The 12899-nt window shown below is 49.0% G+C and overlaps 3 protein-coding genes across 3 annotated transcripts; 1 reads left to right on the top strand and 2 right to left on the bottom strand.

Moving 5' to 3' along the window:
* Positions 1-40: 40 nt before the first annotated feature.
* Positions 41-2436, bottom strand: FSUBG_6577 (positive effector GCN20; the record flags this gene model as incomplete). The annotated part of the gene is made up of 5 exons (XM_036684790.1): positions 41-1583; positions 1633-1825; positions 1879-2076; positions 2132-2300; positions 2353-2436. The coding sequence occupies 5 exons, from the start codon at positions 2434-2436 to the stop codon at positions 41-43; spliced, it is 2187 nt and encodes a 728-aa protein (XP_036537870.1).
* Positions 2437-3146: 710 nt separating this feature from the next.
* Positions 3147-8225, top strand: FSUBG_6576 (multidrug resistance-associated 1; the record flags this gene model as incomplete). Its single annotated transcript, XM_036684789.1, has 15 exons — positions 3147-3915; positions 4008-4372; positions 4420-4636; positions 4687-5420; positions 5467-5640; positions 5687-5849; positions 5898-6245; positions 6295-6380; positions 6465-6536; positions 6586-6636; positions 6693-6747; positions 6797-7161; positions 7216-7508; positions 7619-7792; positions 8000-8225. The coding sequence occupies 15 exons, from the start codon at positions 3147-3149 to the stop codon at positions 8223-8225; spliced, it is 4092 nt and encodes a 1363-aa protein (XP_036537869.1).
* Positions 8226-8279: 54 nt separating this feature from the next.
* Positions 8280-10271, bottom strand: FSUBG_6575 (uncharacterized protein; the record flags this gene model as incomplete). The annotated part of the gene is made up of 2 exons (XM_036684788.1): positions 8280-9582; positions 10255-10271. The coding sequence occupies 2 exons, from the start codon at positions 10269-10271 to the stop codon at positions 8280-8282; spliced, it is 1320 nt and encodes a 439-aa protein (XP_036537868.1).
* Positions 10272-12899: the final 2628 nt, after the last annotated feature.

Raw genomic sequence — 12899 nt, 5'->3', positions numbered from 1 at the left:
ATACTCAGGGATACGCTCCATGCACGTCAATAAACCTTTTTTAATCTTGAAGCAGTTTCTTGACCCTCTTCTCCATGAGCCGTTCGAACTCATCCACACCATTCTCCAATGTATCCATCTTACCACCTTTCAGCCTGTACACAATTCGTCTTCGCACAACTTCCTCATCGTCATCACCTTCGTCTGTTTCCTCATCCTCATCTACCGCACCCTCAATCACTCCTCGCATAAACCATCGATCGTGACTTACTAAAATTACAGCACCCTCCCAATCCCTCAATGCCTCTCTCAGCGCAGTCACAGTCTCGTAATCAAGATGAGTCGTGACTTCGTCAAGAACAAGACAATGAGGTCGTCGCCATAGGAGACGAGCAAGCTCACAACGCACCACTTGCCCTCCCGATAGTTTACACAGGGGCACGCCAGATGCAATACGACCTGGAAGACCAAGTTGGCCTAAAAGACCGCGGAGATCTCCTTCTGTGAGTTCGCCCTCGACTTCGCGAGTGAGTAGAGCAAGAGCTGTAAGGGCTGGTTCTTCGCGACCGAGAGACTGCAGTGCCTCAACGGCATGTTGAGAGTAGTATGCCAGCTTCAACCGGGGATGTGTATTTAGAGTTCCGGATGTAGGCCGAGTCTCACCAACGAGGAGTTTGATGAGCGTCGACTTGCCCGCTCCGTTGAGGCCAAGAATGCCAATGCGATCCCCCATGCCAATAGAAAGAGTGATATCCTGGACAACAAGTGGTGTCTTGGCAGAATACCGGAACGCAACCTTCTCGAGAGAGATCAGAGCACCAGGGAAGCGCAGGTCAGGTGGCTCAGGAAGATTCACCACGACGGGGCGGTCTTCTGGTGGAATGTCGATATCATCACGCGCGGTCAAGTGAAAGCCAACAAGATCCCGATTGAGCTTGAAACGACCGCCCCTGGCGCTGACCTGCAAGCCCCAGCGGTTATCAAGCTTCTTCTGACGAGACTTGGCCTGACGGAGTTTGTTGGTGTCGTCATTTGCTTTGCCAGCCTTCATGTTGGCAGCGATGGACTTCTCGATGTGCGCCTTTTGCTTGTCCTGAGCTTCTTTCATGGTAGTGAGCCATTGCTTGCGCTCACTTTGCGATGCCTCGTAAGTGGGAAAATCGCCATGGAAGTAAGTAAGCTGCTTGTCTTTGAGGATAAGCAAATCGGTGCAAAGAGAGATGAAGTCACGATCGTGCGATACAAGAATGAGTGTCGGTGGGTTCTCTGCTTCTTCTAGATTCTGAAGATAGCGCTGAAGCCAGATGATTCCCAAGAGGTCGAGAAAGTTGGTAGGCTCATCTAGGATGAGGATATCAGTTTCTTGAACCAGAGCCGTAGCAAGAGAAGCACGCATGTGCCAGCCTCCAGACAAGCTCGATATGGGTTTCTGGATAAGAGTTTCAGAAAAGCCCAGACCAGTCAGAATCTTTTTAGCCTTGGACTCAATCTCTGATACGCGAGTTGGATCGACCTGTAGTTGAAGATCGGCGAGCATATCGACTGCTTCTTGGGTCTCAGCTTGAAGAGTTTGGGCTGAGATATCCTCATGGGGTTGTTCCAGCCTATGGTGAGTTAGATATGACGACGAAAGATGAAGGATACTTCTTTTACAATTCATTCGACTCAGCTACGACCTTTTCAAAGGCAGTGAGTGCCTTGCGAGCTTGCATACCGCGAGCACCACTGCGAAGCCGAGCATCTTTATCGAGACGGAAGAGACGCTCTTGATGCTTTCTGTGCTTCAGATGCCTCAATGCTTTGACTGGGGTAAAAGGATCAGAGGAATTTATTCCTTCTGTCAAGTCTGGATAAAGAGTTAGGTGAGGTCTGGGTTAAAATGGTAGATGGAGTGAGTACCTATGATGTCCTGTTCGATGGCATGTTTGGCTGTAGCCTTTTCGATGACTTGTTCCAGCACAGATGCTTTGTCGCCATTGTTGGTGTCGGATTTGTCCTCAGGCTTTTTATCAGTGAGTCTTGTTTGCTGTAAAATAGCAATTCTAGTCTCTTCTGGGATGCCTGGGATGAGTTTCTCGGCGATGGCTTTGAGCAGTGCTGGGTTATCACTGTTAGCACCTCATCAACAGCAATACCAAGCACACATTCTTACTGGACTTTCCAGTTCCATTGCGGCCTACAAGAGCATATCGTTGGCCCTCCTTGAGTCGAAGTTTGGCCCCAGCTAGAATCTCAATGCCCTCGCCTTTTGCCTTTGACTTGGCCTTGCCAGAAGGTTTGTCGCCCGAAGTCACGGTGATGTTGACTCCATCAATGTCAAGCTATCGATGGTGAGAAAGTGCCTAGAGAATGAGCGATGAATTGGTGACAAACCTCGCGATGATTGGTGATTTGAAAGCGCGTCTGCTTGGAGTTGCAAAGAATAGTCGCTACAGATTCAGATGCTGCCGACGTCATGATGGAGGGAGTTAACACGATTTAAAAGACCAAAGATGAACGAACTTGAGTTAATAGGAAAGCAATCGCTACAAGTCGAAGCTGCCCTGAAAACAAGGCTTGATGATATCGATGAATTGGTCTTATTTATTAATTCTTCAACAGTCGGGGGATCTACATGCACAGTGTACTCCGTATAATTTCGATATATTTTTCTTGGCTGAAAAACTTAGTAGTTAGTTAGTTGTTAGTCGTACTATTCGCATTCCCTATTCGTAATGCGACTGTTTGCTTGCATTGTCGCCTCCAACTTATTAGTACCTAGTGGTGTTACAAGTGCGTGACTCACGCCGAATGACTTCCCCACGCTGCGATTGATAGAAACATCAATTTTACAGGAGAAATGGCGCTCTGACTGACTTTATATGATTTTGGTGCATGCTTGAGTCATACTCCCTTGTCCTTCCTCTTATGGTTTGAGTTGCTGTATCTCTACCTATCTCTATCTTCATCTCTTATGTGATCTTGTTGTTATTCTCAGGTTGATATTAATTGAGTATTAATTTACCCTATTATCCTTATTTACTACAGTGATTAACCACCTTCCTAATTCTGCCTCTCGTCTTATCCCTTGCGGCCAGGGTGTCTCCCAAATAAAATAACAGTCACTCACTTCCCCTCAGCTCTTTTACTTCTTTCTTCTTACAACTTCACTTACTATCTCGATCAAAATGAACTATTCTCTTGAAAATCTGTGCCCTTCGTCTGTCGACGCTTCTTTCGGACCCTTTGTTGGCCCTGAATGTCGCGATGGCTTCGACTTTACTCTCGTCTTTGAGCAATCCATTCTCGTGCTGTTTCCAGCCGCTCTTCTTCTCATCCTCGCTCCTATTCGTCTTTTTCGTCTTCGGAATGTCTCCGTCAAAGTCACTGGCCACCGTCTTCGCACTGTCAAATTGGCGTTGATCGCTCTTTTGGCCGTGCTTCATCTCGTGCTCCTTGTGCTCTGGACTACGCGCCCTTCTAATTCGCGTCTAGATCGCGTCTCTGTCGCTGCTGCATGTGTATCCTTTGCCTCAAGCTTGATGTCCTGTGTCCTCTCTCGTGTCGAACATGCCAAATCTCCTCGTCCATCTTCTCTCTTGACTCTGTTTCTCGCCGTGTCTTTGCTCCTTGATGTCGCCCTCCTTCGTACCCTCTGGTTGATTCCCGTGAGCTCCGCCATTCCAGCTGTCTTCACAGCGGCCTTTGCTCTGAAAGCGATTATTGTCGTTCTTGAAGGGTGGAGCAAAGCCTCGTATCTTGTCGCCGGCTCCGGGCCCCTTTCTCCCGAAGTCACGGCCGGACTGTACGCCCGAGCCGTCTTTGCGTGGGTGACTCCATTGCTGTTGACGGGATTTCGAAAGCTTTTACGGCCGATGGATCTGTTTGAGTTGGACGAGGAGATGGGCTCGGCGAGACTGATCGACGGGCTTTGGAGGCATTGGCATACTCAGAAAGGTCTGTCTGTTCCCATTCCCACTCTTAGATAGCATATATAGTATCATACTTTAAACTCTTCTGTGATGTCCATGTACTAAATGCCAGCTTAGCCCCGGCTCGCAAAAACCGGCTGATCTTATGTTGCGTCATGACATTGCGATGGTCTATCATCACTGTTGTTCTTCCTCGACTGGCGCTTCTGGCATTCACTATATGCCAACCACTCATTCTCAACCGACTGCTGGTATTCCTCGACGATACTTCTCAGTCTATCAATGTTGGTTACGGTATCATCACAGCCTACGGTCTTGTTTACTCTGGCATTGCTCTCTCACAAGCCCTTTATTGGCACCGCAATGCTCGATCTGTCACACTGTTGCGCGGAATGTTGGTGTCTGCCGTGTTCTCCAAGGCCACCGATCTGAGCATCACGATAACAGACGACTCAGCGGCGGTGACGCTCATGTCCTCTGATGTAAGGACCCTTTCACAAAATCACATACTAGGCTAACTATCTCCTAGGTCGATGTTATTGTGAGGGCAGTCAGAGAGATCCACGAGTTCTGGGCAAACATCATACAACTTGCCATAGCTACTTGGCTGCTGAGCACTCACATAGGCTATGCTGCCGTAGGTCCCATCATAGTGTCGCTCGTGGCACTCATTGCAACGGTTCTCGTTTCACCTCTGGCACGCAAGTATCAGATCTCTTGGCTAGACAAGACACAGAAACGAGTTGGTCAGTTCCTGTTTCCTTTCATCCATCATGAACTTACTAATACTAGCCAGGTATAACTTCTGCCATGATTGGACACATCAAGAGCATCAAATGTTCAGGCCTAGCTCAAAACCTATCTGACACAATCCTCAACCTCCGAGCAGATGAGATCAAAGCCTCGAGACCATTTAGGATTGTCAGCAGTGTCACGTCCGCAATTGCTCAAGTCCCATTACTCCTGTCTCCTGTTGCGGCATTTGCTCTCTTCCAAGGGGCTGCCTCGGTTTCCGGCGAGACTCTTGATGCTACTAGACTTTTCTCCGCTCTATCCCTGATCATTCTCCTGGCACAACCACTTTTCTTTATGTTTGAGGTAATTCTTGACATGAGTGCTGCTTTAGGCGCTTTTGAAAGAATACAAACATTCTTAACTCAAGACTCTCGAAGAGATTCTCGCCAACAAGAATCAGTTGTGGAGTTGAACGGACCTGATCAAGGAAACAGAGACTCTATCGAGTTAGGAATCCTGAGGGAACCCTCATTGACATCTACAGCAAACTCTAGTATGAGAGAAGTTGTTATTCAAGTCTCCGACGCCGACATCGCGTGGTCAGAGGATCGTGTCATTCTTCGAGACTTGTCATTTACCCTGGGCCGCAATCAACTTGTCCTACTTCTCGGCCCAGTAGCGAGTGGCAAAACCACTCTACTGAAAGCACTTCTCGGAGAAGTTCCCAATATAACTGGATCAATTGACGTTCATAGTAAGGGGATTGCCTGGTGTGAGCAAAGTCCTTGGCTCCTGGTATGCCTATCCGATATTCTTATCTGTTTCCAAGCTCACATTTCAGAACCGGACAATTCGTGAAAACATCATCGGCTACTCACGCTTCGACCTTGTTCTATATCAAGCTGTTGTTAAAGCCTGTGATCTAGAGAAGGACTTCAGACAACTTACCCAGGGTGATAGCACCGTTATAGGCAGCAAGGGGCTGGCCCTCAGCGGAGGCCAGAAGCAACGAGTTGTAAGTCAAGACCAACGGAGCAATCGATCACAAGCTGACTATATAGGCATTGGCCAGGGCTGTCTATTCAAAACCTCGGATTGCTCTCTTCGATGATGTCTTCAGTGGGTTGGATGGTCAGACTGCCCATACTGTGTTCGAGAACCTCTTTGGCGAATGTGGTTTGCTGAGGCAGTGGAATACGACAACTGTTCTGGCGACTCGATCGGGTATAACAGTCCAAGTATTTTCAAATATACTTGCTAACGTGATCATAGTTGACTTTCTATCGTCTGCTGACCATATTATATGTCTTAACAAGGATGGGAAAATCTCCGAGCAGGGCACATTCTCTGATCTCAAAGACACTGGTGGCTATATGCACTCCTTACTGAGGAACAGGGTTCATGAGGGCGAAGCCCCAACACTTGCAACTGACGATATCAAAGAACAGGCCTCCAAGCTAGCACAAGCGACTCCAAGGCAACAGGCCAGTGAAGAAGATACACGCAGACAACTTGGGGACTCGACTGTATATCGATACTACTTCAGCAGCACTGGCGGTATTTTTATCATAGTCCTTCTAGTACTCGAGATCATCTGGGCTTTTCTCGAAAGCTTCCCAAGTTTGTCACCTGGCATCCGGTTACTGTTCGAGATATTGACATAGACTAGCAATTTGGCTGAAATTATGGACTGATGACAATACGAAGGGAAACGATCAAGCGAGCTACTACCTTGGTATCTATGCCGCTCTTCAGGTTACCGCAGTCATCTGGTTTGCACTTCTTATATGGTATCCTATACAGATCTTCGTTGCACGTACTAGGTACTGACTTTAGCAGGTTTGTCATTGTCCTGGTAGCGGCAAAGTCTGGAATAACCCTGCACAAGAGACTGTTATCCACGGTAGTCAGGTAGGCATATGGATTGACGTAAGGATGGACTGTCGACTAATCCTCTTAGGGCACCTTTGTCTCTCTTTACCACGACGGACCTGGGGTCAATCACAACACGGTAAGCTGACATCGCAGAAGTTGGCTTCGAAAGCTAACACATGGAGGTTCTCGCAGGATGTAGGGATGGTGGACAACCACCTCCCTCTTGGTCTCGTTGTGAGTCTCGCCAGTAAGCCAAGGCCCCTTCTTATCAACTAAATGCTCTACTAATAGGATAGGTTTCTTCGGCGCTATCGCCAAAGCCGGCCTCCTCGCCTCTTCCAACCCCTATATAGCGGCTACATTCCCTCTGCTAGGAGCTGTCTATTTCTATCTTCAACGTGGCTATCTTCGTACGTCTCGTCAGCTCCGTCTGCTCGATCTCGAGGAAAAGGCCCCTCTATATACCCAATTCCTCGAAACACTCTCCGGCCTAGCAACCATACGAGCCTTCGGATGGAGAGATGCAGTGATTGAGGCCAACCACACTCTCGTAGATCGCTCACAGAGGCCTTTCTATCTCCTCATGATCGTCCAGCGTTGGCTTGTCCTCGTCCTCGACCTGACCACCGCAGCCCTGGCTCTTCTTCTCGTTGGTCTCGCGGTTCGTCTTCGTGGGGGAGTCGATATAGGTTTAACAGGCGTATCTCTCGTGCAGCTAATCTCGTTAAGTGAGACCGTGAACATGCTTATCCAGTTCTGGACTTCTATCGAGACATCCATTGGTGCTGTAGCTCGCATTAAGCAATTCGCTGAGGAGACTGGCGAGGAGAACTTACCAGGAGAGACACACCAACCACCAGCCCAGTGGCCTGATAAAGGGGCTATACAGATCAACAACTTGACTGCATCGTATGGTGATAGAGACGGAGAAGTTATTGCAGCTCTTGATGCAGTCAGTTTGGAGATCAAGGGAGGGGAGAAGGTAGGTATTTGCGGTCGCACAGGAAGGTCAGTATTTTCACCCCAATGCCTCTCTCGCTCTAACCGTCTTTCGTCCACAGTGGAAAATCATCCATATTTCTTGCTCTCCTCAGACTCCTAGACTCTACGTCTGGCAGTATAATTATCGATGGGATCTCTCTATCTTCTGTTCCTCGAGAAACGATCCGCAGTCGTCTCATCACTCTGACGCAAGACCAGTTCGTACTCCCTGGCACGGTTCGACACAACGTTGACCCGCTTGGTATCTACTCCGACGTGAAAATCAAAGAGGCACTTCGTCTCGTTGAATTGTATGATTCGATCGAACGACATGGGGGCTTGGATGCTTCATTTGATCAAGACACGTTGAGCCACGGGCAGAAGCAGCTCTTCTTCCTAGCACGGGCAGTGCTGAGGAAGAGCGACGGGAGAATTGTGCTTCTGGATGAAGCGACGAGCAGGCAAGTTGAACAAACGATGCAACTACGAGCTAAGAAACGGAACTAATAGAGCCATAGTGTGGACCAAAAGACAGAAGAGACCATCAAGGCCGTCATCGAGAGCGAGTTCAAGGACCACACCGTCGTGTTTATCACCCACCGTCTGGATACGATCGTTGATTTTGACCGCGTAATTGTGATGGACAAGGGATGCGTCGTCGAGCTCGGTGAACCAAACAGCCTCCTTGCATCAGGCGCCAAGTTCAAAGCTCTCTGGGCAACCGGACATCGATCCGGAGAATAATCACTGAAGGACAAATGATGGGAGACAATGTGCATCCTTTTATGAGTTTACTGTCTATATATCATCTAAACTGTCGCGTTCTACGACAATGAATCTTCCCTTGCCTGCTCTCATGGTTCTAATGTGCCTTTCGACATCCTTAGCCGTTTGAACTCCCTCTCGATAACGCAATCTCTCAGATGGCATTGCATCAGGACCAGGAGTCCACCCTGTATAGAGTCGAAGCTCAGTGATCTTGCCCCAATGATCGGCCCAGTTGACAAAATCATGCCCAGTTTCGGCCATCAGTGCAGGGAACCAAGGACAGCAGCCTGTGAGGTCAAGGAACTCGAGCGCATATAGATTCTTACTCAGCATGCGCAATACGAGTAAAGCCTCACTCCAATCGTGATCAAGCGAATGTGAATAAAGGTTCGTCCCGCCATAGGCATAACGACCTTGCGGGCTCGATACGGTGGCCAGGCGAGACCTCGGTGTTAAGCATGGTTCGGGCCAGTAGGCCAGACTCATATGCGTGAGCGTGGTAAGTTTAGGAGACAGGGAAAGCAGCTGCTTCCATGATGCGGACGAGGCATGTCCGGGATGCAAGGCGAGCGAAAGGTGGGTGAGGTTGGGCAGCAAAGTTCGGGGAGGGCTTGGAATACTCTCGGAAGCGTCCCAGGATTCCTGTAGTTCTGTCGTGGGTTGATCATCTCTGGCAGGGAACAACAAGTCACTGATCTCTTTCAGTTTAATTGACCGGCATGCGGAGCCCGAAAGATCGAGGTAGTTTACTTCAGGATTCGAAACCGTCAGACTATTCAACTCGGTCTCATCAAATGTATCTGGCGGCGGCAGCAGAATGAGCTTCAGATCACTCAAAGACAGCCCAGCTTCACTGGCGATTCCAACATAGCGGATCAGAGCGGCCTTCAGGTGGTTGGGCACAAAGTACAGATGGTACTGATTGTACACTCTGTGGAAAGCCCACTCGTATGCGAGTTTCTGCAGCACGATGTCTATCAGACTCCCACGTTTCGGGAGATAAGTCCCCGGCAAACAAGTATCTTCCAATCCTCTTGACTTCAAGCGCGACTGGCTCATGGAGGAGGCCTCATGAGCAGCATCCGATGAATTACGGGCAACCCAGCTCCTGGGGGGAGGAGGGCCAGCAGGGAGTCTCCTGCCATTGCTATCGAATCTCTGACGGGCAGGACGGCGAGGAGCAGGGGCCGGTGTGTCTGGGATCTGGAGTATCTCTCTGATGGCCGGGGGTACACTGGGAGCAGCAACAGGCAGGGCTGACTGCGAGGTGGAGGAGGGGCTGATCGAGGTACGACGCAGGTTTGCTAGCAACTCATTGACGCTTCGGGAGGGCCTGTCTGCTGCGTATTGCTTGTGAGACTTTGGCTACCACGCGGTTTGAAGAAGATATGGGGAAGAAGGAGGGGGAGGGGGGGGGTTGAAAGGAAGCGAACCGAGAGGTGGCCGGCCGCCGGGCGATTAAGAGCAGAGCAGAACAGAGCAGAGGGGAGGGGTGTGTGCTTGTGTCAGTCCAGCTGCACAGGCATGATTGTACAGCACAGAAGAGCAAAGCAAGCAAGCAAGCAAGCAAGCACTGCAGCACTCACCAGAATTATTCGTCGATGTTGACGCAGTCAGAGAAGCCGTTGAGACTGGCTTGAAGGACTTTATGTTGTTCCTTTTCTTCGGCATGCCCGGGACAAGCAGTGTACTTCTCTCTGCGGCTGCTGTTGCTTCTGCTGCGCTGGAGCTGAAGCTGGAGGAGTGAGAAGAGAGAGTCAATCAGTCACTCGAGGTGCGACAATGCTATGAGGGTATTTGTCTATTTGTCTAGGACCATGTATCAGTCTCGATGAGTCAAGCAAGTACCGTAGACGCTCATCGTCTGCCTAATTCTGAGCGAGTGAGGGAGGCAGGGAGTAGTAGAGTGGGAGTCCAGTTTGACCGAGAAATGATGAAGGATCGAAAGAGTCATCATCAATGAATGAATGGGTCCCTCATGAGTCCTCAGGTAACCAACAATTACGTCTGTTTTTCGCCCATGACGGCAGTTCCAGGCTGGTCTTAGTGTCCCCACAGGCGCCAAGCCACTGCCGATGGGGCGCTCACAAAGTCATCGGACCCCTGTTGCCCTGATAGTGGATGACTGAAGTGCCCACTGCCCACTAGACACCTCATTTACTGTAGGTACCTAGGTAGGTAGGTAGGTATGTAGAGTACCTAGAGAGAGAGGCATGAGTTGAGGTGAATATCGATAGACTAGATGATATCGGCAGATTTGTCAGAACCATGACAAACTCGGATGGATCACAAGATTGCCAGATATTGATCATTTGACAAACTCCCCCAATGGAGTTGCTATAGCAAAACAGCCCATATCAAGCAAAGATACGCCCCATGCACGCACTCCATGCCTCACATTCACTTCCATGTTCGGTATAAGACAATGGAAATGGAGTCGATAATCCATGTAAATCTGAATCACCGCCAAAGCCCAATCAATAACGCATGGCCTCTAATCCTGCTTGTTTGCTTGTCTGTACTCAGTCAACCAGGCCTTTCATGGATCATTCAGGACCAAATGCAAATGTAACGAAATGCCGTGTAATAACTGCACTCTATTGCCGTGGCTTGTCAAGACAAAAGCCCCACCGGCCTGCGATGATGTGCATAAGGTATGCATTGGATGTCCACCTACTCACCTCGACTTACACGACTGCGCGGAGGTGTGGTCTAGGATTGATACGGAGGACGCTATTATAATGTACCAATCGCTGATCTGAACTGTACTCACCCTTGAAATGGGGTCTATTATTATCTTGCATCAGGATATCCGCTACCTCGTCTATTGGTCTCTACCTACCTACTCACCAGATAAGGTAGCTAATGCAATGCAAGTCATGAGCATGTCAGTCAAATTATTTCGTAAAGAATCTGATACAACAGTTGTCAAGGGTCTCAAATGTGTGCGTACAGGTCGGAGCAGGGGTCTTGGATAGACTGTCCGGATACCTGCATGCCTCAGCAGTTGGAGCATCAGCCTGAGAACTGCCGCTACTTTATCCTGCAATTTCTGTTGGTCATCTAATCATAGGAACAGTTATCTGTCACCGCTACTTGTTTTGGTCATGTTTGCTTACCCCAGAGACTAGTGCTTCAGAAAGCGATGCTACTAAGGTAAGCCCGGCAGTTCTTCGTTGCCCCTTGGGGTTAACGATGGGATCTCCATCCTGGATGTGATGGATCAACGGTTCCTGAATCGTTTGAGCGTTCGTCGGCAAGGCGCCGCCGCGAACTATGGACAACTGCGTGCCAAGTTTCATCCAGGGAGCTGGGGGGTTGCACAACTTCCCTCGCCACCAAAGTCATTTGCTCCTGGACAAGGTTATCGATGGCCATGGTTGAGGCTATACCGCCATTCCCATGTCAAAGAGAGAAATTATTGCTTTTCGGTATTCTCACAAAGTGGCAGCTGCCCATTGCTAATGATGACCGGTGAGCAATAGTCGAATCATGCTGATTGGAAGTCATCTCATTTCAACCTGGGGTATTGTTAAGTTATCAATTCTGATAGGCACCCCATGATGAATACTCTATCAAAACATCCTGGAAGCAAACCATCAAGAAAAATGAAGCTCTTATCGAGGGCCTGGACCTTGGTCCTGTTTGCCTTGCCTTGCCAGAATGCTGCAATCCCCCCTGGTGGATGATTCATTGGTTACCAAATTAACATTTATTTGTACTCCCAAGCTTTTCCATGTCTCACAGAAAGATCTTTTCAACGAGACCTTGGCTGCCGGCTCATGCTCGAATAGCGGAAGGCTCAGTATCAGGATCCCATCGCGGATCCAGGAGCAGTATCCGGTAGAGGAACACCGCAGAGGGTCCACTTGTTGGTCAAGGCCTCCTTTTTGCTTCAACTCCATACACTTCGAGGTTAGCTCTTGTTGTTGGGTTTGACAAGATGCTCAATTGGGAAACCAGAAGCGAACAAATCTGGCTGACCAGCCCAATTTGAAGCAAAAGACGGCTGTGCGGTCCCGAAGAATCCAACAAGTATTCTCCGGCGTTCCCTCATGCCAGGAGTGATGATGAAATGAACATTGATAACTGTATCGAGATCTGTTAATGAGGCCTGATGGAAGAGTGGTAACAAGAGACGCCCAGTCAGTTGAGGGTGGCAATATTGACCTTGGACATGTCCAGGCTACTTGCAGAGAACCAGAAAGACTGTTGGTCTGGGGTAGTAAAGTAACCCCCCTTTACAAATGGAATAACGTCACTTAGATGAAGAGATAATCCTGGATTAGGGCCCCTCGAAATTCTTTGGTTACTCTCCAGTTATTACCGTTTTTGGCTCTAGACAGCGGCGTCTTATCTATATCAAGGGGCAACAGTCAAGTGAGAGAGAGCCCACTGTCTGGAGTTGACCCAGTCGATGCCGGTTCTACAAAACCGCAAGGAGGGTATAGGGTGAATCCTTTCATACAGATGTTCTTCATGCCAAAGGCTTATCCCGATTAGGAGTAGAATAGCTCGACTGCAGGGCGGATTTTGAGGTGGGAACTCATGTCAAATAATCTTCATTGTCTCTCCTCCAAGAATCTGTCTTGATTCTGCATCCATTAAGTTATGTGTGACCCAAAAACGACCTCGTGCGTTCTTGTTCTC

This window comes from Fusarium subglutinans (genome assembly GCF_013396075.1).
Source record: "Fusarium subglutinans strain NRRL 66333 chromosome Unknown NRRL66333_c0000069, whole genome shotgun sequence".
Lineage (NCBI taxonomy): Eukaryota > Fungi > Ascomycota > Sordariomycetes > Hypocreales > Nectriaceae > Fusarium > Fusarium subglutinans.
This window is presented reverse-complemented; position numbering and strand designations above follow the sequence as displayed.